The following is a 27,728-nucleotide window of genomic DNA, read 5'->3' on the forward strand; positions in this document are numbered from 1 at the left end:
ATCTTATCTGAGACTGCATCTTTGTAGAGATGAAACAATGAGAATAATCTGTACACGAATAATGGGAAGAAGAAAGTATGGAAAAGACTGACTCAGGGTCTAAGCAAACAACACCGTGTGTAACGCACACAGGAGAAGCAGTGTAATGTTGAATGTGCATTGCACTCAGTGGAAGTGGGTTATCATCAGTGATGGTGTGACAGAGGACAGAAGCAGCCAAATGAATTCTGAAGTGTACAGGGGTACTCTCAGCTCAAATGAAGCAAAGTTGATTGGATGATACTTCACAGAAGAGATGAACAATGACTCAGAACATACTGTGAGAGTAACCCAGGAGTAATGAGATAGAATATTCTGCAATGGCTGTGTGTGTGTGCAATCTAATCCATTTTACTCTCAGATTTACTTTGTGACACACTCTGTGATTAGCCCTGAGATGTTACAGCCTTTAATATGAAGTCATGCAAAGGCTTTGTGTCATATTGTTAACTTATTTTTAAATCAAAATATTTTGTTTGTTTGTTTCTGAAAACGTGAAGATAATTTGCACCCTATAGTTCATTGTAGTGTAATGGGATTTCATGCTTCTTTTGTTCAGTATTGTAGTGGGAGTAGTTTCCGAACTTACTGGAAACAGAAATAAAACCTAAGCGATTTTGCATAAAATGAATTTAAAAAAAACAAAACAATATTTATTAATAATAATAACAAAAAACTTGGAGCTTGTAGAGAAGTAGGAAATGATAGTCCCTGATAGGGTTACTGTCTGCGGACCGTACCACGTTACACCTCAAATAAGGGAACTGTCACGTGCACTTTTACAACGTTTCCAAAAGCAACAAATACTAAAGACCTCTGCTAAAGAAAAGGTTTTCCATTTAAACTCTGAATTCTACCTAAAGCTATCTAAATATAACTTTGAGGAAATATCGCACTTATATGATGGCTCATCACCCCCCCTCCACCCACTCGGCCCCTCTTCAGTTGCGGAGTGGGAACGATTCAGCAGGATAGACTAGGGGGCCATTTTACACGGCGGCTGCTGCTAGCTCAACCTCTAAAGTGACAGATAACAACTTCTTCACATATGTAGTTGACAGCCTGCTCTCCCGGTGGCACAGCAGAAATAACGCTACATTATTAGCAATCACCCAAAACGACATTTTGTTTTTAAGCACAAGTCCATTTAACAGTGGCGTAAGAAACACCGGTAAGTTGTTCATCATTTGAAGTTATGAGACGCTAGTGTAGCAAGCTAATGTTAACACAACACCCCAGCTGCACCGAAGCTCTCTGAGCGATGTTGTCCTGGTCATTTAGCTGCAGCTACTCACCGCCAGAGCTGTTGTACAGTCTACTTTTTTGGGTTGAGCGATAGTTCGACAACATAACAGGAGTACTTTGATAAAATTTCTTCATAATAGAGTTGGTTAGTGTAAGTGAGCTGTTATGCCTGTTTCGGATGTTGTGTAGCGGCGCAACTATGGGGCGTTCCCTCTACGCAGATAAAGGTCTGTAGGTAATATATATGTATGTATACGTATACATATCTATATATAGAGAGAGAGACACACACACACACACACACACACACATATATCCCAGAAAGTGGGCACGCACGTGATGTCACCAAACACGGAAGTTGGTGCTGTCACTCCTACCTGTCAAATTAACGTTGATATCAAAAAGGCACTTGACCACTTTGACTGATTCAATGGACTTAAAGCACATGTCATGCATACTGCCAAGTGAAAAGTCTGTAAGTCAGTTAAACTGAATGTTATTTGTACAGTGCCAAATAAGGTAGGCCACCTTGGGGCATTTTACATAGTAATGGCAAGTCCTTTTTTCCATATGAAGTTTTTTTTAAAGCTCATGTGTATTTAATGTTAGTCATGCTCACATTCACCTGAATTTAAACATGCAATAATCGATGTCAGGAAAGCTTTATGAGTTGTGCAAATCCCACTGTGTGGGGTATATAGGTTGTCTTGAGATTTGTTTGGGGTGAGCATCTCCAACACACAGCATTTGTTACCAGATTATTATTTTATGGTTGCCATGTTTTTAAAAAGAACAACAATAACAGTAGGGTGTGGGGTGCAGTACCCCAATCTGGTATACTGAAACTTTGTGATTCTAGAAAGCAACCAGTGTCATGCAACACCTTCCAGTGGCTCATACAGACACAGGTTACTTTGCTTGGTGACACTGTATGACGCTCCTGTCTCCTCGTACTCTCTCTGGGCACCCCTATTGTGTTAAATTCACCCATATTTATAGTTTGGTTTATTATTTTTCTGTTTTGGACGTCAAATCTCTGAATGTGCTGTGGTGGTTAAGTCTACTGTGCTCATATATTTAGACCTCTAGTATTTGTACCATTCAGCATTTTCTACATTTCTGCATAGAAATTATTTAGAAGATCAATGGATTTTCACAGACGTCCTGAGATTTGACAGACAGCCCATCATCAGTATCATCAAACAGATGAATCTGAAATGTTATACTTGCGTATTATTCTGGAAAATTAGCTATCTAGGAAACGTCTGCTTAATGTCTAGGAAAGTCCACTGATGTTTGAAATAATGTTTTTGCAAAAAATTCTGAAGTGTGCAAAGGTTTTAAGCAGCACTGCATTTGTATTCTATTTCTAACTGGCTTTTAACATGAATCATCACAGAGAAAGTAAGAGGTGAACTAACGTATCCTTCTTAAATGTAATTCTGACTCTCACTAGGTCGGCTTATGGCATTGTTTTGGGAAAGCTCAGTTTACCCTGTACACACTAGCACACCAAGCCAGGTTTTAGATGTGATTAGAGGTTGTCTCGTTTTGGCTAAAAGTTGTGGCCTGTTGTGGGTTTACCAGATGTTTCACTGGTTTGTCACCTAGAATGTTTAGTTCATTATATGTAACAATGGCAAGATTACCAGTGTTCACTGTAATTTTGTTTATTTAAAAACAATCAAAAAAATAAGTAGGCATCACCATGTTGTACAGTTATGTGGTTATATTACACACACACACACACACACACATGTAGCTATATTTAAAACCTGTTTTAAAAACTTTTTTTTGAAAAATGTCTTTGTATCACTATGATGATACTATGAGATAAATGAAATAAGTTGTTTTCACTAACCTTTGGATTGCTCGTAAACTTCACGGTAATGTAGTTCGTAGTTCTAACAGAGCTTTTTCAGGGAATAAATAATGAATGGGTAAGTGTTGTTGTAAAATCTATCCTATAGTTTAATGATTGTATTTGAAAGTTACTTGAAATTGCTGTTATTGTAAACAGTGACAACTGTACTCAAAGGCCGTTATGCTTGATAATAACCACTTCCTGTCTCCTAAAATGAAAAATAAAACAGGCCTTTTTTGATATTCAAAATAGATGAAAGTCAGTTCATGATTTCATATTTTGTCCATCACTTTCTACCATGAAGTAGATTTTAATAAATTTAGGGGTGATCATTAGCCAGTTGGCAGCAGAAATGCTAATTCTAATACAGTTTAAACCAAAAATCAAATCAAATGACACAATAACACAGTTAAAGCCTCATACTGTTATACTAGTTGAAAGCCTTTAGATTTAAATTTAGACAGACTTTATTGTCATTTTGTATGCACAAGGTGTATACAGAATGAAATTTCATTGCACACGGCTCAGGACAGTGTAATAAAATTACAAACAAAATAAGATAAAATACAAATACAATATAAATACCAATATAAAGTGCGCAGCGATATAGGTGGACAGGATGTCTTTGTTGTTTTTCTGGGTCTTGTGTCACTGTTTCTTACTTTAAGGCAGTATTGGACAGCATGTCATCACAGCTTGTGACGTTGTGACTAAATCCAACCAGCCACAGACCCATGCGAGAATGGATACTTATTTGTGATACAATCCCAAGATCTGACTTTATTAGACGTGTATGTCTTGGATGTTGATGTCAAATTCTCTGCTCTCCACTTAAACTTAGCTGTAGCTTATTCGTGCATGTGGTGAGTGTGTTTACTGCGTCGAGTGTCTTGTTAAATGTCTAAGTATTTGTTATTCATTCGTAGTGTATTTGTAAATGTGTAAATATTTGTGATGTGTTTGTAATTGTTTTGTGTGTCATGTTCTGGTGTGTTGTGGGTCTTGTGTTTTTATCTGTTAGCGGTTGTAGTATCTTTAGGCCCTGGATGGATAGCCTCGACCCTGAAACCCTGTATGTGTCTCCAGAGCAGACTGGACAGCCCACACTCCCCCTCCCTACCTCGGAAGTCTCCAACTTGGCACTAGGGGGGTAAGCAGCCTTCATCCCATTCTGAACTCTGATCACAGTGTTGGAAACAATAGAACTCAATACCCAGTAATCCACTGAACACGTCAACCATATGTCTTTTCATGCAATCAGTCCACCATTGCAAAAGTATCAACAAAGAAAGTACATCTACGCTATAGTACAGTTTGGCCTAACTGCAAATGTAAATAAAAACATACAGGGCATTCAAAGTTTTCTCAGATGGTAGTATCATGTAAATCATGTAAAGTATAAGAATTATGTGTATTATATGATGAAAAGATGTTTGAATTACTTTCATATCAGATATGTCAGTATAGAGAAGTATTATGTAACGCATGTAATACGCATATGCATATGTACAGTATAGTGCAACACTCATAAACATGTGAAGTTTAGGAAACTAACTTGTAGATAGAGTTTAGTGAAATGCATTGCCTTTTGTCCATTGTTTTGGGTCTTTAGGTCAAAATCATACTGAAGGACATGTTGACATGTATATATATTCACATATAGTGAGAGGTGGATCAAATCCAAATTTGTTTGGGTTTCCACATTTGAACAGGAACTACTAGTGGTTATCCTGCACATTTGCCACATTGTAAACACATAAAATGTAGTTGTTCCAACATTCAACTTGGTTAATCATAAAAAGACTTTTTCAGTTTTCACCAGAGTTTAGGGAAATACAAGGTAAAGCTTGACTGATACCACATAGTGCTTTGATTTGCGTGTGATGCCATATTGAAGCTTGACACATGTATGAGAACAACCTTAAATACTCTTTTATTTTTCAGTATATGATGTGGCACTATTATGGCTCACTTAATGTTGTAAGGATGTTACAGTTCTTGTCCTGAACCATTCAGTGTGCATTTGGTTTGTGACTTCACTTCCCAAATTTAATATGCTATATAGTCCACGTTATCCATCTACTGGCACCTGAAGATCAAAATTAAGAGCGCAAGTTCCATCTAGAACATTTCTGCAGGATGTTATGCCATGTTAAGTGGCCATGTTGCATGGCAAGTTTTCTCCTCGCGAAGTGTGCTTGAATTGGTCGGCCACCATGTGGGCCTCACATGGATTGTAAGCAGTGTGACAGTTTGAACATGCCTCATTCTAACAAGAAGGCTGTGTTTTCAGTGTTGATACACACTCTTACTCTGTGCACTTGCTGAAAGTCTGCCATTAGTGGGTACGTAATTTAAGTTGATTGTCAATGCGTTGATCTCTTCTTCATGGACTTTTTATTTAATGATAAACTGTTTGCAATTTAGTGTTCACAAAGCATATATGATATTGGCTGTAACTCAGACTCCTACTTTTTTTTTTTGCATATAAACTGGACAGTGTGGCACTTAATGAATTCACTCTTGGTCATGACTTGTGTCACAGTTTTGAAACAGCTGAGCTAATCACAGTGATTCATGTCTCTTTTCAGTTTTTAGTTTGCAAGGTTTTTCTAACAAACAAAACCTTGTTGACAAGTTGACAAAAAACGTGCTTAGTGTTATCTTACAAATATCCCGGGAGCTCATCTGTAATCATGTGTAGGTATCTGTGTGCATGTCAGTTTGTGTGTGCACTGTGGACTGCACAAAGGCCAATTAGAAATGGGCTCACTTCTGTTTTTACACACACTAACCACACACAAACCAGTGCAGCATGCAGGACAACAGGGCAAACACAGCCCCCCTCAGGCCGGAACCTAATTGTTAGCCCCTGGTGTGGCTAGTCCAGGGATTAGCTACTGGCTGGGGAATACTATTCACTCCCTCTTTCATTCCCTCTGCCCACTGGGCCTTATCACCATCAATCTGACACCCTGTTTATCTGACGCTGCAACCAGATCTGCTGGCCTAGGAGAAATGTTCACAAAGGCCGTGGATCATCAGCACTTTGATTGTGGTGGTCCCAAATGGCCATTACTCTCTCTGGCCCCAGTTATCCCAGCATCCCTCTGTCTCCATGATCCCCATGCCGTGTTCAGTCCCAGTCCTAGAACCCGGAAAGCCAACCTGAAGGCCTGTCACTTTTTGTCTGTCATTTGTGCGCCTCTTCCATCTGAAACGAAGGTGTTTCCTTTGCCAGGTTGAGTATTTTGTATTTGTGTTCCAGTGGACAGGTTTTCCATGTGGATTGTTTTTTTTTGTTTTTTTTTTTTGGCAAGCTGGTTTTCCTCCGTGTTTTGCGCACTGTTGCCTTATTATACCAATCGCCAGGGACAATCTGGACTTTACCACTGACATCTGATCACTGTGTAAGTTTGGCTTCACTGTGTTAAAAGAAGAAGAAAGAAAAATATCCAGATTTTGTCAGCATGGCTTCTTTTAAGCTGGATTTTCTCCCTGAGATGATGGTGGACCATTGCTCTTTGAATTCCAGTCCTGTGTAAGTATCTCCTTCCAGACAACTTTTTTTATTTTATGTTTGGCAAGGTTGCTCTGAAATCAGCTAGAATGAGCTGGTCTGTAAATGAATTCTTTAATTTGATGTCTTGTACCATTGGTACACCAAGTGCAACTGTGCTGTAGTGTGAGGGTGAAAGGCCTGAATGAGAAGGGCCTCTTACGTGTGTTGTCTCTGTGGTTCAGCCTTTCTAAAAGACTCCTGGTGAAAAGTATGTAGTGAGTAAGTCAGTAATATGTGTTTAATATGTACAATTGACTTTTTATTTAGTCAAAGCCTAAACCCAAAGCTTTTAGGTCAGAATGGGATCACTTGCATCCTGTACCACGCCTGTCAGTGGTAATTGAATGCAATGACTACAAAACCATTTTCTGTTCCTCATGAGTTCATAGCACTCCAGTGTATTAAGAATGTATAGAACACTGGATACTGCATTTAGTATTTGTGGTGTAAACAAAGTGATTCAGTTAGTATTCAGTTTTGGGGGATCCACATCCAACATTGTGAATGAACTCTTAGTGATTAGGGCATAGTTAATGTAATTCATTATCAAACAGTGTTTATCACACATCTACTTTACTTAGGCCTGTCACTCAGGTAGATTAACAGCTGCCAAAGCTATATTGGCTAACATATTTCCAGAAGAATGTTCTGATTGAGCATGTAGTAGACAGTCTCTCCTCCTTCTACCCCTCATTTAGGGTGGACGATGTGGACCAAAAGTCATATCTTGCTATTCTTTAGTTCAAAGGCAATATATATTTCTTAATATTTTTTTTCCATTACATAATAACAAAGATAGTTCCTAATCAAAGCTACACTTATCAGCAGACACTCTTATTAAGACACTTGTATATACGTTTTTGTCATATTTAAAATGCCCTTTGAATGCAATGAAAATAAAACAGACGAAGACTACTCTTTCTCTGCATAACAGCAGAAAAGACAGCAAAAATAACAAAAGTTCAGTTCTTTGAAAAAGTCTCTTTGTCACTGATGTCGATATGTATTAAGTCGTGTAGTTCCATAGTTGAGATAAGGGCCATGTCTTTGGCGATGTGATAGGATAGGTCACTGCTTTAGTAATATTCACCTCCCTCACTCTTTCTTTCATTGGGCGCAGCGTCAGGGTTTGAGTTTTGCACCATGGTTTGTTTCAGGGCAGGATGATGCTGGGGGCCCTTCCTGTTTGGGTTGCAGTGTGCAGTTGAACTCACTCTTCGTACTGCTCTTTATAGCACAGTCTGCCTATATCCTTGTAAATGATACCCCTTCATCATATATGTAGTTTTAAAAAAAAAACTGATATGTCATCCAGCCCTATTACACCTGTGTGTTCTGCTAGTGCCAAAAGGCCCTACAAGACAAATTGCTCAGAGAGCAAAGGACCAGTTAAAACAACTAGTTGATATTAATATTGACTGTTTATCAAACTCAACTCATACTCAATACTCTCCCAACCCACATGTATACTAAAAGATATTTTCCAAGTCTCCAAAGGGCTTGTATTGAGGGCAAATGTGCATATAATTTCGACCATTAGCTTTGTTTGGAACCATGGCGTCAAAGCATTTGCTAAGTCAAAGTAACACACTTAATATCTCTACTTCCTCCAGTCATTTTGCTGTTGAAAAGGAGCTTTGCTGGTTGCACATCAGCTGTCACTTATCTTAACTGTGAGTGATTTGAGGACTGGATAAAAAGAAACGGTGCTATTTAGGCAGGCTGATGTGTGTTTTTTGCAGTCTGTACTCTCGGAGTGCAATTATGCATGGCCAATGACTGGTTTTGCTGTGGTTGTATCGCATCTACAGAAATCAAATGTGTCATTCCTGTTTGCAAAGACCCAATAACCATCACTCACAGGCAAGTTTTGGCATGTGTGGCTGCTGGAAGCACTTCCATCAAGATGCATTGGACCTTTTCAGATCAAATGTTATGAATTATCAAAATAACAGTGTGCACATCATGCTTTATTTTTAAAAATTCAGTTTCAACCCTAAAACTATTTAAACACTTAAGAATTGTTATTCCACATTTTGCTCACTAGAGGGTACTCTGATACTGTGTAATACAGAGCGTATATTAGAGAGTCTGTCCAACTCAAATCATGGCCACCATGTTTGATACAAGGGAGGGAAGATTCTACAGTGTAACCCTGTGAGGCGGATGTGCTATGCTGAAATTAATCTCTTATTTTTACCATTAACATGGCTCTAAATGTTATCGCCAACATCTCTCAATATTTAAGACGGCCTCACTTAAATATCCCAGCATCTACTTACTTTAAATATACTTACTTTATATCTTAAATGTGTCTGTAAATGCTTTGTAACCCAATTATTTCATCAGTGACAGAGCTGTGTTTCCGTTCCCCTCAGTCTCCCGTGTTCATCCATTGCTGTTAAAAGGTTGAAATTACTCAGAAAAATACCCAGAAGTATAATAACTTAGTAGTAACTGAGGCACAGTTACGTGTCATTTAAATTTAACTATCTACATGGACATAAATGACATGCACACATGAATTTCACAGTATATATGATGGTAGCTGCTATTTTTCTAAGCCTTTAGTCTAGATAACTAGCACAAGGCTTGGTTAACTTCAAACTTCAATCATTTTCATATATTTTCCTATATAAAATCTTAACAAACGTCAAAGAAAGACATTGACATTTACCTCACATGAGAAATCAGTTGACATCCTGCAAGTTCACTATTCTATACTTCATTGCACTACTTGAACCAAAACAGCAGGTGTGCTTGGAGACACTTATGTAGTTGGTGCATCTCAGACCTATGGTGTTGCACAGTGATGCCCAGAGTGTCATTTAGTGTCCTTGGTATTATGTTGCACAAGTTCAGAGAGTTCCAGTCATGGGCCAATGTTTTTAATTGACTTTCATCCGTCACTGTGACATGTGTATATCTGTGCCATGGGTAGGATTTATGGTCATTTTTACATCTTTGTTGTCGTCAGTGAAATTTTAAGTGATTTGATCAATCACTTGTGTTTGTGTTTTAAGACATTTGCATACTTAGGTAGACTCGGAGAGGAAGACTCCTGATTATTAGCACAAATACCCTCAGCACCCGACGCTTCACTTCAAACTGAATGCTGTGGCAGCTGAAATAGTGTCTCAAATGTAACTTGGGGTCGTTGATAAATGCCCCTCTTCAATGAAACATTGCAGTTATAAAATGTTATGTGGTTTGTGGCAAGCTTAACAGATAATATCTAGCCTGGAAAGCAGACCATCTTCCTCACCCCCTATTTATTTTCCCCAGTTAGTCTTGAACCCCTCTGTTTGGAACTGATTATTCTCCTTCAGAGATCTGCCTGGCCCATCAGATTGACAGAAAGTAACACAGATGTAGACATACACATCATCTGAGCACTGTGGAGTTGAATTTCTTGACAATAAAATGACTTTGATTGGTTGTAGAACTATCCAGTTATATACAGAAACATAGTTTTTACTGTTTCGACCGAAAGACAAGATCATTTATTTTGTCATTTAAAAAAATTACCTTAAGCGTGATATCTTTCTGTTTTGTAATCATAGAAAAAAAGGAAATTACTTTTTTATGGTATGATTTTTGGCAGTGCAGCACAATTCACAATGTGAACTGGGGTCAAAACTGTGAAACCTATACCCTGATGTGAACTGCACAGTTTTGAATTTGACAGTGATTACTTGAAGTCCGCATGCTTTGTTGGACAGTGGATCTTTCTCTTCTTTACACTAAGTATTTGTGACTTTTCAGTGGTCTTTTGGCATCAAAAAGTGATGCTGATGTTGTGGATATCAAGCAGAAACAAACCTTCCTGACCAGTAATGGATTTAAAAATATATATAGTTTGGTGAATTCAGCTTCAAAGTCCTGCCACACAGTTTTCTCAACAGTTTCCTTTTATCGGTTGATCTGAGTTGAGTTACCACCAGAGTATGTTGAGTTTCAAATACAGCTGATGCATATTGCCTTCCTTTACTTCACCTAAGGCAGACCATACTGGATAGTTTGCAATGTATATGCAGCATTTTGTTTAATTATTTTTTACATGCAGTACCTTTGAGTTAATTCTGGAGCATTTTCAGGGTGTATTTGTCAGTCTTTTGGACTTCTGCAAACATATTTTCATAAAACAAGGATATTTGTGTGTATTTGTGTGCATGTTCATACAAGGATTAAACATGAATTTAATTTGATTAATCGTAAATTCACTATGGATGCAATTAATTGCATTTGACCCGATTGACAACCCAAGTTCTGTATATATGTTGTCAGAACTCATCAGTAGAACATGTGATTTATTGTTTGGTGGTTTATTATGTCATGTGGCTGACCAACATTATAAATCCTGCTGACTGGTTACACTTTAGTTTGTTTCTGTCCTCCATCTAATCCACTTGTATTTGTCTTTATAGTGGGAAGAAGATGAATGGGTCTCTGGACCACCCCGACCAGCCAGATGTTGATGCCATTAAGATGTTTGTGGGACAGATTCCACGGTCCTGGTCTGAGGAGCAGCTCCGTGAGCTGTTTGAGCCTTATGGAGCAGTCTATGAGATTAATGTCCTCCGAGACCGCAGCCAGAATCCACCACAGAGTAAAGGTCAGTGTGTAGTAACAAACACATGGGAACATAATGTTTTGTATGTCATTTACATATAACACAATCTAGTATTTGTTTTAAACTTGGTACATGCTCTCTAAATCTTTTTTTTATTATTATTTAAAATTTTGTAATTATTATTTATTCATTTTTTATTTATTTTAATAAAAAATATATTTTGTAGATGAAAAGAAATGGCTAATATGGTATTATCTCTGTTTCATCAATTACTGAATCTTGTAGATGACATTAAGAGCCAGCTTCCATAGTCTTTACATACAGTTGTATGAAAAAATCACATCAACATAGTTGATGTCTATAACAAAAATCAGCAAAGACTTGATCCTCTCATAACATTACCTACAGGTAATTTACTGCACTATATAGAAAGACAGACAGGGCAGTTTTAGGCTGTAAGATGTCAAGGTATGCATATCTGATGCCGTTGAGTGCAGTGTGTTGAATGAAGGCTAAGTCCCTCAGTCACATTACCTTCTCCTTTCATGTTTCACCAAACAGTTAGTGAATGTCCAGCTGGGGCATATATGTCAAATATTGCATTAAGAATCACTCTTAGGTCTTCAAGTGCAGTTTCTTTTATTATAGTCTCACACAAAATTCTAAGCAAATCCTAAAAAATGGTATTACAAACTTAAAATTCATTGGTTTCATATAAATACATAAGAAATTTTGACTATTGGGCCATTCTGGTACCAGTGATCCACTAAGGAAGGCTGTGCTTTTTATTAAAAGTACTATATAAAGCCAGCACATTTGCAGATGCAGTCGTTCAGCAGTTGGATAGAATTCACAGAAATACAGATGAACCAACAGCTTGGAAGATAAACCGCATGTGTAGGGAAAACCGCCAAACAGGAGCTTTAGCAGCAGGTGCTGGACCAAACTGGTTTGAGGGTACGCAGAAGGCCAGACAAAGCATTATCTCCAGCATGTACACTACCTACTGTCAGAAATGGTGGAGGCTGTATCATGGTTTGGGGAGGCGTGAGTGCTGCTGGTGTTGGTCATCTCTCTGTGTGATGGCACATTGAACTGTTGTGTTCTCTAAATATGTAGTCAGTCATCTTCAGAAATATTCACACTTACTTCTCTTTCCCATTTCAGTTTTACATATGAGGTATCTCCTCTCCATATATTGTAGATATTATTCTATATTTGTTTGAATTGTAGGTTCCACTTATAGTCCTAATTATCCCATTTTTATCAACATTCACTTTGTATTTTAAGTCTTTGTCATGAAAGTCCTTTATTTGCAGATATATGTAATGATCTTAGTTATTTCATTTAATTACTGTTATCCCACTTGGAATCCATTGTTTAAACTTCTGGTCAAGAGAACCGGGGTGAAACATCGATCATGGGCAATCTGCCAAAGCAGACAAGCTCTTTGTCCAGTTCGCACTGTCTTACTGTATTAAACCACAGTTTGAATGTAAATTTGGTGACAGCGTCCGCACTGTTTCTTCTGTGTTTCCAATAAGGCTTTAAATTTCCCTTGTAAGAATTGTTCCAGATGTTTCCATTTGGTTCGGTTTATTTATTTTGCATTCAGCTTTGAACACATTGTTTACTTTGAGACCAGCAATGTTGTGAACTGATACATTGAAATTGTGAAGAATTTAGTTTTGTTAATTTTTCTTGTAAACAATAAACAAAAAACTAAATCTTTTGTATTCATTTGTCTGTTTAATGCAGCCACATGTTTGAAACACAAAATAAGATTCTGCAAATATTTCCTGATAATATTAAAGATTGTGTAAAATTTTAAAGGTGTCCGAAAACTTTTTTCCACGGGATGTGAACGTGAAAGGCAGTGTCTAATTGTTATAGTTTTGTTCCTTTGTGTTGCCATATTAATGTTTTTGTCTTGCCATAGAAAATACACACCAAATCTAGTCACTAAATCAGCTGTTTAAGGCATCTTTGTCTTTTCTTTTCCTGGCAGGCTGCTGTTTTATAACGTACTACACTCGAAAATCAGCCTTAGAAGCACAGAATGCCCTGCACAACATGAAGATTCTACCAGGGGTAGGTGACAGTCTTCTAATCTGCCCTTTCAGTGCAAACTGAATTATATTGAACTTCTTTTCTTGCCCATGTGAAACTGTACCAGAGGTCGTTACAGTTTCAGTCTAGAGCTTGATTTGATTTTAGAGTTGAACACATTTATTGAAATGTGCCATGTCAGCAAGTGCTGATGTCCTCAGTTTAACCGTTCATGTAGATGCTGGTCCTAAGCACACTAAGATCAGGTTATAGGATGGTCTAGTCAAAGCCCATGTATGAAATGTTGTCAGGGGTTTTGAAAAGGACAGTGTATGGAAGAAGTCTTGCTGTAGAGGGTATATTGCATAGAACAGTGGTCTGAATTTGTTGTAAGAGTGAAGAGAGTAGTTAGGCCACTGCTTCACATACACATGACTGTACCTGTGCAAATGTGCATATGAATATGTGTAACTATTGAGTTCAATTCAACACAGTTACATTTTATTCATCTAGTTTGAACAATAAAAAATGTCTCAAGATTCACTCAATATTTCAGTTACAAGCTCTGATCTGTTATTTGTTGCCTTGTTTAGATGCATCACCCAATCCAGATGAAGCCAGCTGATAGTGAGAAAAACAATGGTAAGGATTTTCTAGCATTTTTGGTATTCCTTGTCCTTGGCTACTTGCATAAAACTTTGTGTTAATTACCTTGCTAATAGTAATGTGACGACACTGTTAAAATGCCAGTGTGATGTGTGTGGGAATCTGAGACTTAATGACATATTTGGTGGATGGCTATGGTACAATATGTGTTGATTAACACTAGGGCTGCAGTGACTCATTAACGTCATTGATGACTTTGATTATGTAAATTTGCCTATGTGTCAAATATGTCAATGTCAAAAATGTGGAAATTCTTTTTTCAAAAAAAAAAAAAAAAATCTTTTATTGCTCCCATTACACTCGCTTTATTGCAGGAAGTTAACCAGTACAGGCACAGTGAATTATTATGGCTAACCATCAAAAGTTTGTGTTAAAGCTCATGTGTAACTGGCTTATTTTAAGAAAGTTTTTAGAAAGACTAAAAATGTGAACCTGTACTTAAGGCATCACGAATTTCTGCTGTTGGAACATATTGTCCTAAATTTACCTTCTGTCTCTATGGTGACATTATAAGCTGCGAAAGAAACATGGGTATATATGTACGCTTGCTGAATTTTGTAAAACGTCATGTATCTTAACACAATGCAGGTCTGTTTAATGTTGTGTTAAATACAGCAGTGGAGGACAGAAAGCTGTTTATTGGAATGATCTCCAAGAAGTGTAACGAGAATGACATCCGACTGATGTTTTCGCCATATGGACAGATAGAGGAGTGTCGGATACTTCGAGGCCCTGATGGACTGAGCCGTGGTATGGCTTCATAATGAACATTCTTAGAAGAGAGCATTGAATGGATAGTTTCATTGTTGTCTGCTGTTTTCTACTGTTTAAGTTTACAAGAAGATTTGATGTATGCAGTAGCAAAAGTTAGTAGGTCCAGGCTATAAGAAGAACACTAAACAAGAAACGACACAGCATTACAGTGAATAAAGTATAAATACAGTTCTGGGTTCATATGATGACGTCTGAGGGCAGTATATGTAGAATAAAATAGCCATAGTTATGGGTATGTACTATGAAGGCATTTTCATTAAGGTTGAGACCAAAAAAGAAGCTAGTAGTTATACAGATCCACGCACCCAACTCTCCCCCATGAGGTCTGGAGAAGGAGAATGAATACTTAATGTACACAGGTTTCAGTTCTTAAACAGGAGGGCATCACTTGCTCCACAGTAAAACTCTGGAAGGCTAGCCATTTTTAAGCTGTCAGCTAAATGACCTTAGTAATAGTGAAATGGAAGAAGGTTAAAAGCTGATGGACTATACGTAGGTTCTGTCTGGCTAAACAGCAACCAAGCAAATCGGTTCTCAGACATTCATAGGAGCCTTTCTTATTAATTTATGTTCCAAGAGCTAAAGGGACCATAACTTTGCCCGGCCCCTTTCATTTGACAGAATAGACCATAAAAGGTTGCCAGCTATTGTAAATTTTCTTGTGTTGTTTTTTCAGAGAGTTCAGTCAGAAAGAGCTTGAGTGTTGGCCATCATTATATATAATCATTGGGTCTGTGCAAAATGTTTGACAAAATAATATGACTTAATGATGGTGGAGGTCGGTTATGTCACGGTATCTAGTATGACATTATCTTCAAACTACTTTCCCAATTATAGTTTGATGTTTGCCAATCATAATCCTTTTTTGTATTCACTCTGAATTATTTATTAATTCTATTGGACTGTGAAAGAATCATTTCTTATTGCATAGCTTTCTCTTTCAGGTTGTGCGTTTGTGACATTCACAGCTAGACAAATGGCCCAGTCAGCCATCAAGTCAATGCATCAGTCCCAGACTATGGAGGTGAATTTCTAACTAAAAACAAATTGTGATGCTGTGTATAGCCTTGATTTCAAACTTGATAAATAACATGTTCAGTTCAGGTTCATTTTAACTGAACTGAACTTAAGTTACAATAATATATTGCTTGGTATTTATTGCCAGAAAGTGTCACAGTGCACTGATATTCTTTTGTCTGTGTTTAGGGCTGTTCATCACCCATCGTAGTGAAGTTTGCCGACACTCAGAAAGACAAGGAGCAGAAGCGCATGGCCCAACAGCTGCAGCAACAGATGCAGCAGCTCAGTGCTGCTTCCATGTGGGGGAATCTCACTGGACTCAACAGTCTCGGTCCACAGTACCTTGCAGTGAGTGTGTGTTTGGAGAGCATCTGTGTGCTTATCCACAATGTAATAATTAGCCTTTTGACAATCAATTTCATAAAGTTTAAAGTTAACCGTCACTTCCTTATTCTTTCTCTGGCCTTAGCTTTACTTACAGTTGCTGCAACAGTCAGCCTCTACAGGGAATGCACTGAACAACCTGCACCCTGTTTCAGGTAGATATGCACTCAGTTCTGTATTTCTGACATATCCTCTGGGTTCAAATCATCCCTCTGCATTTGAGGTTGGAATTCTGTTCAGGCTAACATCAGTCTTCTATGCTGGAACACTCTAAAAGAGAAAATGTCCTGACATACTGTCTTTATGTAATTGTAAATGTAATGTAATTTGACTATGCATTTGTTTCTCAGGTCTTAATGCCATGCAGAACTTGGCTGCTTTAGCAGCAGCAGCAACTGCTACCCAGGCCACACCTACGGCTTCCAGTGCCATGACGACATCCAGTAGCCCCCTCAGTGCACTAACAAGCTCAGGTAAAAATTCTGATTACAGCACTGATCGCATATTGTGCCATTCACATGACTCCACACATGTTATTAAACATCTGTACAACATGTTCCAATCATTGACTGTATCATTTAAATGTAAACTAGAAAGTAACACATAAACAGTAAAACTATTTCTCTGCAGACTTGACTTCACACAATGGGGAAAACATCCCCTGCAGCAGGGGAATACAGATATTCTTTATACAGCCATGCTTTCCCTAATGACTAATGGAGATGTCTGCAGCGAAATAGATCTACTATTATCTGGCTTCCATCCACCCATCGTAGTTTGTTTTCTAGATTTTATTCTCCCCAGACACAACAGCTTTACATCATCACCCAACATAAAAGTAGAGATACTCTTTCATGTGGTGCTGGTGCTGTACAGTAGTGTGTTTGTCACCATTTGTTTTCCACTGATCAGTCGGTGTGTTTACATGCAGAGCTTAATCGACCTATGCTCAAAATTCGACTTTCTGACTACAGTCCTTGTCCCAGTTTACATGTAGTGCAAGAAAATCGAATAACTGTTCTCCTCTTGCACACTAGGTGACGATACGTATCTTTTCCGCGGGATAATACCACGTAAATACAGCCAGTTGACCAGTTGACCTGTTGAGTCATATAATAAACAAGAGTTGTTCATGCGGCAGACAACATTTCAAACAACAACCAGACAGATAATAGTACATTTTTTAATCTCGTATGTAGTGTTCTCGTTACCTCTGGTTGCAGGTAAGATCCGCACTCAGATCCCTCAGTCGATTCTTCTAGCGGATCCATTTATCTTCTTCTTCTTCTTCTTCTTCTTCTTCTACGACTGACTTTCTTTGATGTTTTTGTTCCTGGGCAGTGGTTGTGGAGCATGCGCAATCACATTATCTGGGTGTCTCAATCGGATAATGAGAACTCCGATTTTAATCAGAGTAACGTGTTTACATGCTCTTAAGTTCTCCTGTTGTAATCCGATTAAGGCAATAATTGTTTTTTTCATGTGCATGTAAACGCACTGAGTGATACAGTGCACCTCCAGGCTCAGAGGGAGAGTGATATAGTGCATTAGATAGCCTCATTGCCACAATCACACCCCTAAACCCAGCTGAAATGGTTTGATAGTAGATCCACTGCAGAGTGAAGAAAAGGCAGCCAACATATATAGTATATGTGGGAACAGCATATGATTATGCTGTTTGAGAGAATACCAAGGATCTGCAAAGTTGTTGTCACAACAAGATCTTTATTCTTTTAGTCTTGACACTATTTTATATTTTTGATGTCTTTTTTTATTACCTTTGACTAAACTAATAGGACATGTCTCCCCAGCAGGCTCCTCTCCCACGTCCAGCAGCAACTCTTCAGTGAACCCCATGGCTTCTTTGGGGGCCCTGCAATCACTGGCTGCTAGCGCTGGAGCTGGACTCAACATGGGTTCCCTTGCAGGTAACAACTGCATTTGTTATCTACACAAACTTGCATGTGTCGATTTGTTTTCAGAATTTGTCATAATGTCAACTTATTTCTGCTCTTGGTTTGTTGTTTTCTATCTGTGCAACAGCAATAATCCAAATAGAGCTTTCTTCACAGTATTTGTAAACTAGGTGATCAGCGTTGATTTGGTTTTTCAGTGCAATGCTATAGTTGCAGGGGCTTCATGCACATTTACTGTACTAAAATTAAAACCCAGTCACTGTGTAAAACTTGTTCGTTACAATACTTTGTTCAGACCTGATAATGTGCAATAACTCATGTTCACTTCATGTCATATACTAGTACATATAACCTATAAAATTGTACACACACACAGACATATATATATATATATTTCTTATATTTTTTAACATTCTCTTACTTATTGTTATTGCCTTTGAGTAGGAGCTGCTGTAACGAAAAGTAATTTCCCCCTGGGATCAATAAAGTGATTCTGATTCAATGCTTACCTTGTATAGTTTTCTCAGTTTCTCGTATGCCAGGAGGTAAATCAAGTTGTCCTCTGATTCTTCTTTTCTCAGTATTACTTTGTGAGCTATTTTGTCTCTTTTCTTTTACCTGATGCAGGTATGGCAGCGCTGAATGGCAGCCTTGGTTCTGGAGGACTATCTAATGGCTCAGGAAATACAATGGAAGCACTGAGCCAGGCCTACTCAGGCATCCAGCAGTATGCTGCTGCTACACTCCCCAGCCTTTACAACCAGAGCCTGCTGTCCCAGCAGAACGTCTCAGCCGCAGGCAGCCAAAAGGAAGGTGGGTTCCATAGGCTGGGAGTAGAAGACAGGAGATGACATGTGGTAGAAAGTTGTCATAGCCACCACAGACGGTCATAGAATTTCTTTTTTTGAGGGAAACCTATTGTACAGAGATCCATTGTTTGATTATCTGGTGAACGGTGTCTTTCTTCAGTTCTGACAACTGCAGTTTGCAGGATTGAATGTGATTTTAGAATAATGCTATTAATAATATTAGGCCACTATAGGTTGCAGATAAAAGCAAACTTTACCTCTTGCTGTTTCAAATGATGAAAATGTGTTCTACTCATAGGTGATTTTATCTCATAGTTCACAGGTTGCTAGATTGTAATAAAATCAGGGTACAACCAGAACAAAACCACAAAAATAATTATGTCATACTTTGTGTATTAAATTATTTTAATAATGTATGCATACACATAAAAAATAATACATTTATATATTCTATTCTTTACTAAGACCATATTCATACCTTTCAATCCCATAATGGTAAGCATAGTTGTGACTAGTCAGTTGCTTGCTTGTGATTGTGTCAACATGCATGTTGCCCATGCCACATCACAGATAAAGGCTCACAGATGTCACAGAGAGTATATCCCGTAATTTTTTAATGGAGGGAGATTTGATTCTAAATAGTCAAAATCCAGTTAGATCAACCATATGACTTTAGAAACTATTAATTCTTTCATCAGGGTCAAAGCTGCTGAATACCAGTATTTTCCAGGAGGGTGTAGGTCTGTGACATCTTTTGACCCCCCCTAGTTGTACATGTGCCCTAAAATACTACTTTGCATTTGCAGGAGCAGTGTTATCGCAGTAGATAAATAGGAGTCCCACCTATGTTCATCATACTGTTGTTTTATTGACATGCAAGATAGTAATTCTTTATCACTATATCTATATTTAGCCTGTGTGTCTGTCTGATAACAATACCAACATAGCTTTGCATAGCATAGCCCTGTATACATTCATCCATCATCCTTTATTTTATTTTATTTAGAAAACTGGTCATTATACCTCAGGTTGTTATCCCCAGGTACACTTTTCAGACAAAAAATAAAACAATGTTTTTATATTTAAAAAAAAAAATCATAATAAATAATGATTACCTTTCAACACTGTTTTAAGAATACCACAGAGTTTGGTATCCAGTTGAAATGAAAGTTTACAGATGATTTAATGTGGTCTTTGGTTGCTAACAACATGAGGTATACATTGCAATACCTTTCTTTTACTTGGGTGTTAGAGATGTATATGCCGTGTTTTAATCTTACCTTCTGCTAAGGATTCCGTCTTGTTTTAAATCTGCTGCATCAGCCAGCAACAGACGCAGCACCGGTAAGATGTCACACCTTCTCTCTGACATGGCCTCAGATCATCATGTCAACAGCTCCTCTTTAAAACAAGTTCAAGTCCATAACAGAAGGCTTGTCCCTGTCCATGTGTTAATGTTAGCCACACTCCTCAGATAAGGCCACTCCACTCCACCTGTATGATGTAATGTTAATTTTTTCTTAATATAAACACTGTCTTGTTTAGCAGTGAAGTGCCAGTACAGGTGTCATTTGGTAGAAAGATAAAAATAAATGAAAAGCCAGAATATCACTGTTTAATATTTGTATAGTTGGTAAAACAAATTCATTCATTCACAGGTCCAGAAGGCGCAAACTTGTTCATCTACCACCTGCCCCAGGAGTTTGGAGACCAGGATCTGCTCCAGATGTTTATGCCGTTTGGAAATGTCATCTCTGCAAAAGTCTTCATTGACAAACAGACAAACCTCAGCAAGTGTTTTGGTGAGTTCATGCTAACCACAAGTTAAAATATACCAACAGGAAACTTAGTAATGACTCACATGACTATTACATCAATATGTTGTTATGTGTGGATGTTTCATTATATAATATAAAAATAAATGTGTAAATCAGTTCTGTATAAAGACTCTGGATCATGTATTTCACCCTGGATGTTTTTGAAAAGGGGTATAATCCTGGAAGAAGTCTTGTGTATTTTCAGCCAAGTAAGAATACAGTGATCAAGCATAACATTATGACCTGATATTGTGTCGGTCTCCCCTGTGCCTCCAAAACAGTTGTGACTCATCAGTGAATGGACATGAGTCTTCTGAGGGTGTCCTGTGGTGTCTGGTAACAGAATGATGTTAGTGGGGTCTTTGGGCCCTATAGGTTGAGGGGAGGGGCCTTTGTGGATCATCCCACAGATACTTATACATATTATTTGTACCCATCTGTGAGAAAAGTAAATGCACTTTGAGTAAAGGATATTTTGTCCATTACTTAAAATGCTGTAAGCAAGGTGCAGCCATTTGCAGTCATTCTTTTTACCATATGGCAAATCTGTCTTTTAACTATTTGAGTGTTTCTTTTTTCCACTCCAGGCTTTGTGAGCTACGACAACCCTGTGTCATCACAGGCAGCCATCCAGTCAATGAATGGTTTCCAGATCGGTATGAAAAGACTGAAGGTGCAGCTGAAGCGCTCAAAGAATGACAGCAAGCCCTACTGAAGGTGCTGAGGCACTGCAGACTTAGTTAGGCAGGGTGGTGTTATGGTAAGTGGAGTATGAATAACCAGCTGAGACTGGTCCACTCAGACACATGTCTGTGCATTACAGGGCTGCTGCACTGCCTCTCCTGGTCATTATAACATGGCCAGTCAAAGAGACACATGCAAGAGTTTTCAGTATAGACTGGATTCTCCCTGTGTTTTTTGTGGTTTATGCACTTTGTTTTCCTTTTAACAAATAAGAGAAACAGGTGTATTTTAATTTAAGTTAAATGGTGTCAGTTTGCTGTGGTAGTTGATACAAATATGAGTTGATTGTTAAGATATTTTGCACGTTGACCATGAGGTGCCAAAACCGCTGTTCTCACTTCCTGTTCACTTTCTGCTCCACCACCCAGACTCAGCAAAAAGCTGATCAAAGCAGCTGAAAAACACATTTAGGTTTGATTTGGAAACCCAATTCATTCATTCATTGAAGTCTTCACAAATCCTGCATGCATGATTTCCACTACTTCTGAATGAGGTCTGTGTGTCATCTCATGATATGGACCATTGATTTGATAGATACCTTAATTAGATTGGACACAAAGTAACGTACAGAAGCTCAGATTGTTTAAAAGGCAGAGCTCCATCAAAGCATGTGAATGGCATTTAGACATATATTGTATTTGTAAAATGTGTGGTTGTGTTTGTGATAGTTAAGACGCCTCTTTGTGCCATGGACATCTTTTTTTCTGTTCTCTGGTTTTTCAAATCAGAGTTTAAGTCAGTGAGGTTAGCTTAAGCCACTAACTCACATCCTCCCATTATTTCCGTGATAGGGAACGGCTGTTGTCCACAGATTGTTATGTCACCAGTGTCACCTTGTTTCTGAGCTAAATCTAATGGCGTTTCATTAATGTGTGATTGTGTTTGGTTTGTAGTCTGGGTGGAGCAGCTGTTGCATGGCTAACACTAATTAAGTGGCCGTGGGTGGGTGGCATTTGCATATGGTTTGTTTGGAATTCTGTATGACGTGAATATTATACTTCCGTCAAGCAGTGGACACATTTCTTGTGCTTTTCTTTATCTGGTCATCAATAAGATCATTTGGAATTCTGTTGAAATAAAATACATTTCTAGACTTTCTTCTTGAATGACAGGTCAAAGGGCAGGCTGGTGTGGGCTGTGAAGCCAAACTGTTAGCTGTCGTTCAGAAATACGGTAACCTCTGGCAATAAAACCAAACTTCGTAGGCTTATTCCACTCCCCCATCAGTCTTGTCTGTTGCTTTATATCAATACTTTTTATGGTTTTAGTTTGCCTCTGAATTAAGGCATATTGTAAGAATCCATCAACAAATCCTCAGCTACTTTTCCACTAGTTAGTAGCTAGCTCATCTACACCACTATGTCTCGCACTGAAGATCTGCTGTTATTGGAGAATTTATATCAAATTGCAAAGACAAACCTGGCTGTTGCTTTGGCATCCAGGAAATCATGTTTTTTATATAGAGCTAGGAAGCAAGACAAATGTTGAGATGTATATTTAAACTATTATGCTTTTTCTATTTTTATATAGGTTTTATACTGCCCCTGTGTGTTGGGGAGCTATTTATTGCCTAAATTATTTATCTGAATTGAAATTACTTTGAAAGAAAAATGTGAAGTCTGCAGCTCCATTGAATCTCCTGGTGTGTGTCCCCTTTACTCCTGTTAAGTGTTGCTTCCTTTGGGTGATGTTTACTACCAGTCAGCCTGTGTATGTAGGATCCTTGAGTGCCACTACAGACTCTGTCATACATGCCTTCATCTAAATAAATCGCAAAAAAATTCCAAAAACATAGGGGGCACAGCTTATTATAGAAGTGAGTTTTAATATGTGCCTGTCGGTCTGGTCTTTCTGTATGAATTAATAATTACTGTCTCATGCTCCAGGCCAAATAGTGAGCAACCCTATGCTATTTCTAATATTGGACATAATTTAAACAGTGATTACAGGTCCAAATCCAAAGATTGATTTTCCTGCTGTACAGTCACATACAACAGTGTGATATGAGTATGTACAGTTTCCCATTGCTAAATGGTCTTTCATCAAAAAAGAAATTGAAGGTCACTGTGTATTGTGTAATATTATTTTGTTTACATAATGTTATGCTACCTTTGTGCTTGATATATTGAATGCAAAGGCATTCTTTACAAAATCCAAATGAGTCAGGAACTTGTGGTCTTGTAATATATGAAGACACACTTTAAAGACAAAAGAAAAACTGCCTTTATTCACAGTAGGAGGATTTACTTCATGGGCAATTTTTGACTTCTTCCGGCTGAGTGCTGTAAAGTTAAATAATAGATACTACAAAGTGCCAAATCTCAGTGAGATGTTTTTACTTTGATTTTATATATATATATATATATTTTTTTTTTTTTTTTTGAAAGTTTACATAAAAAACTGAAAGATCTGTGTGTGAAAGTTTGCCCTTAGTGCCCAAAAACAAGAATAGAAAATAAATTAGGTGGATGGCTGCTAAATTTCAACATTGTGCATTAAAGTACACTGTGGTGGAGACATCTGTGAAGGTGGGGAATAGAAAGGTCCAGTTGCCTTTTCTTGTGCTTTCTTTTAAATGAACCGAGATTTGACTACATACAGTGTGTAGGCGGCTCCACAGGAAAACTTGAACACAGCAAACAATCTGGCAACAAAAACGGAGCACATTTGGGTCATTTGGAAGACTGGAAAGTAACTCTTAAGTAAGTTAATGACTATCTTGTCTATGATCAAGAGAAAAACATGTGACTGTAACCTCAGAATATTAACCACCAACCATCAAGTCTCAACTAGTATTCAGTTTTAAGCTTGCAAAAGTGGAGTTCATCTGGACTAAAGAAACAATAACAATGTCAGGATGAGACTACACTATTTAAAAGAGAGATGCAGATTTTCACACATAACAGAAAAAGTGAGATTTGCACAAAGATTCTTTCACAGGCAGATGAAGTAGCTATGCACTATGGAGTTTTTACATCTTTATTTAATAGTATAATATACAGTCAGTTACTGGTTACAACAAATCAGGATCAAAACAGTAATTGTCCCAGTGTTTTTTAGATTTTAGATACTCTACTAGACTGTTGCTGCTTTTCCAAAACCCTGTAGGCCTGTTGTTCACCTGCATGTTGTCACTGATTATGTGCTAGCATTGTGTTTAGGTTGTCTGTGTGTGTGTGTGTGTGTGTGTGTGTGTGTGTGTGTGTGTGTGTGTGTGTGTGTGCCATCTACTCCAATTTCCATTAGCATGTGGCTTGTCCTCACTGTTCAGTGTTTAGACTGTAGTATCCCCCACGCAAAAATGCTCATTCTTGGTTTCTCTCTCCTGTCTGTGTTCCATTGCTGTTTAACCCAGGTGTGTCTCCCTGTTGTGTTTTTCTTTTTGTTTTTTCTAGATCTCTTCCTGTTTGCCCTAGCATGTTGATGTGGCGTCACAGTTCATCGTCCAGTCCTTGTCTTCTGCGCTTCTCTGATGCTTCCAATTTCACATTTGACCTTGTGTTTGGCATTGATTACCAGGAGGTTTTGTTTTGTTGTTTCCCATATGTCCTGTGTGCTGCCAACGCGGGCACTAGAAAGGCTGCCACTGAGCACATTTCAGAGTTACATTAAAACTATTTCAAGCAAAAGAGAAAATCTATTTTTCTAGAACTGACTGATGTAACCACTAGACTTCTGAAAAATCCCTTTGAATCAAGTCTAACTTTGTTTTTATCTACTGTATTGTGGAGCAGTCCTTCCAGTGCCCTAATCCTCTGGTTTTGTTGTATTGTTGTGGGAGAGCAGCAGATCTATCTTTAGGTAACGTGTGTGAGTGCTGGTGTGTGTGTGTCTCTCATAAGTTAAACAAATTTCAAGCAAGTTGGAGATCTCATGTTGTTGGACATTGTACTTTAATGCTAGGCTGGCAAAGGGCCAATCCTTGGGAGGAGGTAACATTTGCTATCAGTGTACAAATCAGTTTTTACTTGAGCCTGTTGGCTCAAAGAACATGATGCTGTTCTGCTCTCAGAATCCACAGGAGAGTCTTTTGTCACAGTATATTTAGTATGCATGTTGTGTTTTTTTATATCTGCACTGAACTTCTTGGCAAAATGTGATCTAGTTTGTGTTAAGTTAAAATTAATTAATAAACTTGTGCCAAATGTTTTGCACAATCACTATCCCCCTTTTTATTGGACTTGCTTTCCTGGTCAGACTAATGATGGAAACAGGGGTTGGTGGTGTGGCATCATATACAACAGGCTTTACTGAAGAATTCATGTCAGCTGGTTGCAAAATTAGTTTAGTGTGTTAGCAAACCAGTATCCAACACAAGTGGCTTACTCTGAAACTGGTGAGTATTGCGTTTGAGTGTATTTCTTGAAGATAATCAGAGACCCTACTGACCCACACTCATTTGGAGTCTGTTCCTCTGACCAGTGGAACCATTCAGTAAAACTCAGTAAAACTTCAGTAAAACTTTATTTTACTCAGCTCATGGTTCTCTCCAGTAAATTCAGTTGTTAGTGTGAAGTTTAGTTTTTTTTTACACTGTCTGTGAAGTGCTACTGCAATCCACAAAATCACTTAGTTCAAGGCAGGGTAGCGGAGTATTAAAACTGAAATTCATTCATAGACTACAGTTCAATATGAAACGGATGGAGATTATTATTTTTCATTTGTTCATATTTCACATGAGTCTTGTTTGAGGGGGAAACTTAAAGGAATAATTTTGACATCGGTGCATTTATGGACCCACACACATTTGGTGGACTTTATTAATAACGTAGATGCCAAAGAGGCTAAGCTTTAGCCACCATGTTATGTCATTTAAATTAAACAGACCAGACACCATTGTTAAGAAGGAATGCTCCCGTTAACTTAATGTCACTGTCACCTTTTCAGTGATGATGGTAATTAAGCCAAAGTTGTAATATTTAGGAGTCCCAGAAAAGTTGAGGTTTGTAGTTACACATTTGATCCGGTGCTACCTCCTACACACTCCTGGCTGCAGTTTCTCAATTTATAACGTGCAGCACAAACAGAGAGTCTCATTTCAAGTTTATTTTGGGCAGAAAAGACACCAGACAAAAAGAGCAGCAAAGTTACTGCAGTTAGTAACACGCTGTATGGAAAAAAATCCAACTCACTGTTTGTCCCATGTTTCTGATATAATATCTAACGTAGAGCGAGCCAGTGTATTGGTCAGGCTTTATTTGACTAGACAGACAAAGATGCAAGATCACTGTAACAGTTTCCTCATTACACGTTTAATGTTACAGTGGAATATGCCCCATCCCTTACATCTTTTGGTCACAATAATTTTTTAGCCACATTTATATGGAATATATTAAAAACTTCAAAATTGAACTTTTCTTTGAATGGCATTTCTTAGCTTGTCTTTGACTGCTACAAGTTGAACAATAGTAGGCATGGAGGTGATATCAGACAGTGGTTGTGTTGATGAATAAAAACATCTAAAGGACTTTTATTGTCACTTTTCAGTTGTGCTTTAATTGATAATTGCCCTGCTATTTAAATAGCCATGTAGTCTCTAACTAGTGAGCCACAGCTGTCCTGTAATTTGGAGCGTCAAATCATCACGAAGAGGATCTGGTTTGTAATAAACAAGTATAACTTTATTGCTAATGCCAGGTGAAGCAGACGTCTATGTTCCCTGCTGTGAAGCTGGAACAAAAGCTGGAGCAAAAAGTATTGAGATGATGTAACAGGTTTGCATAGTATTTCTTCCAGGTGTAACTTGAGTGACCATGTTTCATTTTTTGGTAACTATATGTTGTGTTTTGCAACCAGCAGCCATCCTTCTCAATACTGTGACATAAATTGTTTCAAGGTGAAAAACCTGACCAAACTCTGCTCAAATGGGCAGAGTGTGAACTGGTGAAGCCTTTCTAAGTATTTCTGTGTAGGTGCCCTTTATCACTGAGTTAAATGGATTTTTTGAGTATTACCTTGTTGTGGTTTAAAACCAGACATTGCTGAATCACTAGAACTAACCCCTTGTTGGTTGTTTATTTTTTATTTTTATTTATTTTTTTTTTCTTTGGGTTGGACCTGTGTCTCCAGTGTTTGGATTGTTTTTGAGATTTGGATCTTTGCTTTCTGTCCCAAATGAAGCTGCAGTGCAGTCCAGCTGTCATTTCTGTTTACTGACTGTGTGATCCCTATCGCTTGGTTGATTGTTCGGTTTCTGTAAAAATAAAATGTTTGAAAAACCATCACATCTTTTTTTTGTGTTTCTTTAACTGAGGCATTTCCTGATA

At 38.0% G+C, this 27,728-nt stretch overlaps 1 protein-coding gene across 14 annotated transcripts; it reads left to right on the forward strand.

The window, feature by feature from the left end:
- The first annotated feature begins 1,024 nt into the window (after positions 1-1,024).
- celf1 (cugbp, Elav-like family member 1) lies at positions 1,025-27,683 on the forward strand. Of its 14 annotated transcripts, XM_047580178.1 has the most exons (15): positions 1,025-1,210; positions 4,170-4,298; positions 11,138-11,325; positions 13,292-13,374; positions 13,926-13,974; positions 14,587-14,748; positions 15,717-15,796; positions 15,979-16,140; positions 16,262-16,331; positions 16,527-16,649; positions 17,988-18,104; positions 18,720-18,905; positions 20,560-20,703; positions 21,306-21,478; positions 24,858-27,683. In XM_047580178.1, the coding sequence occupies exons 2-14, from the start codon at positions 4,195-4,197 to the stop codon at positions 21,431-21,433; spliced, it is 1,596 nt and encodes a 531-aa protein (XP_047436134.1). In that variant the 5' UTR covers positions 1,025-1,210; positions 4,170-4,194; the 3' UTR covers positions 21,434-21,478; positions 24,858-27,683. The 14 variants fall into 14 exon arrangements, with proteins under 14 accessions (XP_047436134.1, XP_047436133.1, XP_047436136.1 ...); XM_047580177.1 differs by having other exon boundaries at positions 21,306-27,683; XM_047580180.1 differs by having other exon boundaries at positions 17,991-18,104; positions 21,306-27,683.
- Positions 27,684-27,728: the final 45 nt, after the last annotated feature.

Source organism: Mugil cephalus, chromosome 3 (assembly GCF_022458985.1).
Source record: "Mugil cephalus isolate CIBA_MC_2020 chromosome 3, CIBA_Mcephalus_1.1, whole genome shotgun sequence".
Taxonomy (NCBI): Eukaryota; Metazoa; Chordata; class Actinopteri; order Mugiliformes; family Mugilidae; genus Mugil; species Mugil cephalus.

Excerpts from the sequence above, each read along its gene's own strand:
- celf1 (XM_047580177.1), top strand. The coding sequence starts at position 4,195 with ATGGATAGCCTCGACCCTGAAACCCTGTATGTGTCTCCAGAGCAGACT. Across the intron at positions 13,375-13,925 it reads ACATGAAGATTCTACCAGGG|ATGCATCACCCAATCCAGAT; the intron begins GTAGGTGACAGT and ends TGCCTTGTTTAG. Across the intron at positions 13,975-14,586 it reads TGATAGTGAGAAAAACAATG|GTCTGTTTAATGTTGTGTTA; the intron begins GTAAGGATTTTC and ends AACACAATGCAG.